At 43.0% G+C, this 6,094-nt stretch overlaps 1 protein-coding gene across 1 annotated transcript in view; it reads right to left on the bottom strand.

The window, feature by feature from the left end:
* vta1 (vesicle (multivesicular body) trafficking 1) overlaps nucleotides 1-6,094 on the bottom strand; it is a 25,107-nt gene that overhangs the window by 18,166 nt on the left and 847 nt on the right. The window contains exon 2 of the mRNA XM_037981458.1: nucleotides 3,217-3,311. Within this exon, the coding sequence (XP_037837386.1) occupies nucleotides 3,217-3,311 (95 nt within the window). The remainder of the gene's footprint in view (nucleotides 1-3,216; nucleotides 3,312-6,094) is intronic.

Below are 6,094 nucleotides of genomic sequence, written 5' to 3'. Positions count from 1 at the left end.
GAGGGAGGGAGGGACAGAGGGACAGAGAGACAGAGGGACGGAGAGACAGAGGGATGGAGGGACAGAGAGACAGAGGGACAGAGGGATGGAGGCACAGAGGGACGGAGGGACAGAGGGACAGAGGGGTGGAGGGACGGAAGGACGGATGGCCAGATGGACAGACAGACAGACAGACAGACGGACAGACGGACGTTGTTCCTGTTTACTAACGACGAGCTCTGGGCCTAAAAAATGACCACAAACTGTAAAAAGCTTTAAATGACGAAGCTGAGAGTTATCTTTGTAAAAACCTGTCTGTGTCTGAAAACTCTGACAGGATGAAGCTTAAAGAAATTAAAATTACTCTTTAAAACATTAAAAGCAGAAAGTGCCATCAGTGACAAACAGCAGCAGATAAAAGGATTTAATAAACGATAAAGAGAAGGAATATTTCTTCTGATTTTGGAACAAACTGAACTGAAATGTTTTTATAGATATAAAAGGTTTTTATTACTGTGGTAATATTCAGCTGTTGGGTTCTTTACTCTGAATAAACTTTATTGTTCTGATTCTAAAAGATGATTGCACCTTATTATTATTTCTGTCTCTACATGAATAACTGGAGGCTGATTTATTAAAAGGTGCAGATCTTGGAAAGATAAAAACACTTTTTCTTCAGTTGAACTGAAATCAGTGAGTGTTGTTGGGTCGGAGCGGGTTTTCCTCCTAAAGGTGCAGACACCTGTAAGAACCGCAGCCTTGGAGGGACGTTTAAAGGTTCAGACCTCAGTTTTTGAAGAAGAACCTCAGTAAAGCTGGTAAATGGAAGCTGAGGCAGACCTGGTTTGACCTGAGAGAGCGCCACCTAGTGTGACTGGTTGGACTGGGTCAGTCCGGTCCAGCAGGGCTTCAGGTTTCAGGTAAAAGCTCTGCAGAGTCTGAGGCCTGAATAGCTTCACTGTTGGCTGATTTAATCAGAGCGTTTGTGAGGAACGTAAAACCACTGAGAACAAATAACCTGCGATCAAAGGAGCTCTCAGCATCACTCTTCCTCTCTTTGGTTTCTGTTCGACGGTGGAGCGGAAAGGCAGACGCCAAAATCAACTTTAAAATGTAAAAAGCTTATTAAACAATAAAGAAACCTTTTTTCTAATGTAACAAATCTGTTAAACCGCTTCTAAACGGACTGAAAGCTTTTGGAGGCAACTTTTAAACCAATTATTTCCCAGCGTCCCTCGGAGAGTTGAGCCAGCGATGGTGAGGATGAGGAGGATGATGATGATGATGCAAAACAGAGGTAATGAGTCCAGCATGCGGCACACGAGCCGGGCCATCGGGGAGGAAGCTGCTGACGTGGTGTTGCAGCTGCTGACACGCTCATAAAGGAGAAAACAGAAAACCTCCAACATCTAACGAGTCTGACAGGGACCTGGACCTGGACCTGGACCTGGACCTGGAGGCTACAGAACCTGAACCACCCTGTGTTCCTGGGGTTGGACTGAACAAGTACCTGACAACATAAACCCATAAAAAGAAATGTACTACAACAGTTCTACGCCCAGGAGGGAAGCCCGGACCTCCACCCACTCTCCAGATGTTCAGACCTGACAGGAGAAATAAAACCAGAACTGAAGGATTCACAGATCTTATAAACCCGTATCTGATAGTAAATATGTCAAATGTTGAAACTAAGAAACTGAACCATTTTAAGAAAAAAAAACCCTCATAATTCTGAATCTGCTATCAGCAACACGTCTCTCTACAGATGTTCCAGATGTTTCCCTCATCAGTCTGTAAACATCTGGACCTGAGGTCGTCCCGTTCTGTCTGTTCAACAGTCCTGGATGGGAGCAGATGTTGTTCTAATGCACCCCCATACCATCAGAGAGGCAGGCTGACCTCAGAGGAGACACATCTGTTCACACCTGGCTTCTTCTTTGCCTGATAGAGCTTTAAGCAGCACGGTGAACTGTGTTTACATGATTTAACACTTTGACTCCTTTTATTGTCACAGGAGAGGAAATACTTTGAAACTTTAAACCTCTGCTGGTTGATAAACTTATTTAGTCAAAGTTTCCCTGATTCAAACTTTCAGTCAAAAAAAGATAAACAGACCTTTTTATCTTTCATTGATTTATTATCCTAAAAAAACCTTTTGAAATAAAAGTTTAAACTTTTAGAACCACATAAGGCTCTTTAAAGAAATACAGCATTCACAAGTTTACCCTGACCTGAGGAGACAAACTTACTAAAACTTATTAGGATTAAAAATATGATGAATACATTTTACATTTATTTTAGTTAAACCACGAGACATTTTGTCCTTCTTTTAAAGAGTGAAATATTTCAGGACTCTCAGCTTATCAGGAACACACACACACACACTCGTCCTCAGAGACACAGCCGGACATTGTGGCGTTATTAAGAACTTCTGTCACACCTGCCTCGAGGGGAAACTGTAACCGTGTGGATTTTAATTGGCTCTGAGGGATCAATCACATCTCTGAGGGACTCTGCAGCTTCAGTTTATAATCAGTTCTCACCTAAACATGCTGCACAAACTCTCCTGAAACTGATCTGTTTGTGGAAAGTTACACGACTTCATGTCCAGTTTTGTCCTCTCACCTGCAGCAGCACGCCGACACAGAGAGATCCGAGATGAGATGAGATGAGAAATGAGGTGAGAAAGGTTAGCAGATAAGCAGATATCATTCTGACACCTCGACACAGAGCTGACATGTTGGGTTTTCATGTCGGGTGTTGGGAGCGCGGTGAGGACAGGACAACGACCCGAGGAACCCCAGCAGCATCATGATGGCCTTCACGCTGAACTCACTGAACCCCGCCGCGCTCTGAGAAGTCTTCAGCTTCCCCCTCACAACATAAAACCCACAGAGACTCCTGACCCCGACTACTGATGGCTGAAATATCCAAACTGTGCTCATTTAACCCGTTCCCACCTCTGGGACCCCCTGGTGTAAAGAAGTGCTGCACAGTGCAACAACCAGAGTAAATGTAGACAAAGGAAGCAAGACAAGAACAGAAACAACATTCCTAACATTTATTAAGATGGTTATAATAAGAACACAGCTTCATCCAGCCTGTTTAAAGCCACTGAAGAGAAGGACGGTTTCTCCTCAGGAGACCTTCAGGACGCTCTGGTAATGAAAGAAACCCATCTTCTCCTGACAGACCCCCCCACCCCCGGCCTTTCACTCAGACAGGAACAGGACTCACCGACTCCAGCTGGTCCATGAGGTTGACCAGGAACTTGCGGCACTCGGGGGTTTTACTGTCCAGCTTCATGCCCGTCTGCATGGCGTAGAGCCGACCTGCAGGAGAGGACAGAACTGGACATGAGACGAGTTTTGGATCAGCTGCTCGTCTCTTCCTGTCCTCTGGACGGTTTCATCTCCACGATGAGACCCGCTCACATCCTGGAAAACCTTTCTTTTACTGAGCTGTATTTCCTGAAACCACATGATTGTGTTAGGGTCACCATGGTAACCACACACCTGTCTGAAAACAAGTCCAGGTCTAAAACCAACCTGATGATGACTAATAATGATTACAAACTGCTTCAAACCTGCCAGTCTTCATTTCTAAAGAGGACTCCAGCAGACTGAACCATAAACGTTGAGCAGCAGCAGAGGAAGGGACGCTGCGGGAGGAGGGGGCGGAGGGGGGTAAAGAGATAATGTGCACGGCCAGGAGTACAGTTTCATACAAAACAAAACAAGGCAGTCCGGTCCGGTCCGGTCCGGTCCAGGTTTAACAGAACCCTCGTTCCTTTTTCTTTGTGTAACACCGACCTTCAGTATAAAACTGTTCTATTCAAATAAAGGACGCCTGCTGCCAATTGATGCAAAGAAAAAGAAAAAAAAATGAAAACACTGATGAATGACTCAGCAGAGGCTCGGGCAGCCATTTTAACACCAAGAAACGATTCTGTCAGGGTTCTGACCCATGTCGCTGAGGCCGTTTAACAGATTTCTGTCAGAGAACAACTCCGACATCTTCTCCTACGAGACAAACAAACAAACAAACAGCTTCCAGGAGCGGGGGGGTTAGGACAACCTGATGAAGCTTCAAACTTCACTGAGCTTCTAAAGTTCTACGACTTTCATAAAGAAAGAAACAGTTTAAATAGTGCTCACCTGAAGAATCATTTTATTTTATTAAAGATAAACTGGATCTAAACTAATAATTCTGATGAAATAAAACACCAGATTTAATTACTGGTCCAGACATTCCTGGTATCTGTTAAGGTGGTTCTGGATCAACGGTTCTCCAGACCTTTAAGGATCCTTACTGCAGAGCTGTTGAGGCTTATCTTTGTTTGTTTGTTTTGTTGTTGATCAGAACCACTTTACCACCGATTACAGGACAGGAAATCTAAAGCGCTGACGGCTGAATCAGGAGTTTTGCCGTTTTATTCTTTGAATAAATCTGTAAGCATAAAAAGGTCTGCGGCTGATAAACTGCTCCAAAGTGAAGAAGAGTTCAGGTTCTGTTCTGAAGCCGTCGGCTCATTAATAACGTCACAGATCCAATCTGAGTGAAACCATGTTTGGACCGCAGCCAGGCACTCGATGATCAGAACCTGCTGCTGAGTTATGCCGAGTCATTACACGAAAACAAATCACGAGTCGGACGGCAGCCGCTCCATCCGGGCCGGCATCAGGTGGCTAATTTAGAGCCGGGGGGGCTGATAAAAGGATGAGGCTTCAGACAGGAGAGGAATATGATGATTTATGACAGAACACTTCAGTTTTATACCAAATATAAAACATCTTCAAGTTTTAGAAGGCACAACGACAGCAGCGTGTTTATCAGTTAATAAAAATATATTTTAAAAAGGAGCAGGTGGCAAAAATCAGAGAACAGTCTCAGAAATCATGACTGTCTTCGGCTGGAAAAACATAAACCTGCAGGAAAAAAGGCAACGTTTTAGGATTAATTACAAATTATTTACAAGAATAAAACTGATATTTCATCTGAGATTGTAAAGTTTTAAATTTACTAGAAAAAAGTCAAAACTTCAAAGATTAAAGTCTTAAAAACTCAGATGTTTATTGAGTTTGTTTTGTTATATATCTGAATTTTCCCTGTAAATTTATATTTTATCCAACAGAATAACGACCAGTTCTGTAAATTTATGACTTTTTTCTTGAACATATGAAATTTAACAAACTCATTAAACATCTGGTAAATTTCAGAGTTTATAACATCTGAGAATATCCTAATTTTATTCTTGTAAGTTTGTTTGTTTTGAATCCTGGAAAAACTGATTATTTTACACAGCTAAACAAACAAACATCTGTGGACGACTCTCAGCTACTACCACACCGAAGTTCAGCTCAATATCTGTGAAACTCACTGAGTTGGAGCCATTTTTCTGTTAGCTGTGGCAGCCATCTTAAATCCGGCTGAATCCAAAAGGTAATCAGTTGTAGATCAAACATCCAGTTTCATTAAAACCCCTCCAGCGGCTCATGAGATATTTTGCTAACAGACACACCGGGACTCTCGGTGAGGCTCAGGGGTCCAGACGTGTGGTGCTGCTGACCTCCGGTGGCCCAGCTCCATCACCGGTCCACTGCAGGACAGAACCAGGAGAAGAGCTTGGTTTTATTTGAGCTGAACTGTTAATCTGCAGCGTCCTGGTTGGTTAGTTTAACCAGGGGTGGGGTTCTAACCTGAAACCTGAGAAAGAACCGGACCTTCTGTCTCTGGTGCTACAGACACTAACACAAGGTTCTGTACCAGTTCTGCTGTTGGCGCTGAAGAAACCTCAGCTCACTGAAGTTCACCAAACTGGTTTTACAGGAAAGATTTCAGCTTTAAAACAAACATGACGTAAACTGAAACAAAACATCACGTTAACAGGTTTTTATTCTGGTTTCTAAAACTCAGCAGTGATTTAAACACCTTTATTTAAAATAACAAGAATAAAATGATGATGGTACGTCTCTGAAACAACCAAACAGCGCCATGACAGGAAAACATCAAAGATTCTTTAGTTTTCATTCGTTTGTCCTGAAATTCAAACCTATGATAGTAGCTGAGAGTCATCCATAACCCTTAGTTTGAAGGCTAACAGGTCCTGTGAGAT

This window comes from Kryptolebias marmoratus, linkage group LG19 (assembly GCF_001649575.2).
Source record: "Kryptolebias marmoratus isolate JLee-2015 linkage group LG19, ASM164957v2, whole genome shotgun sequence".
Classification (NCBI taxonomy): Eukaryota; Metazoa; Chordata; class Actinopteri; order Cyprinodontiformes; family Rivulidae; genus Kryptolebias; species Kryptolebias marmoratus.
The sequence above is the reverse complement of the archived record's forward strand: the minus strand, read 5'-3'. Positions and strand labels throughout refer to the sequence as shown.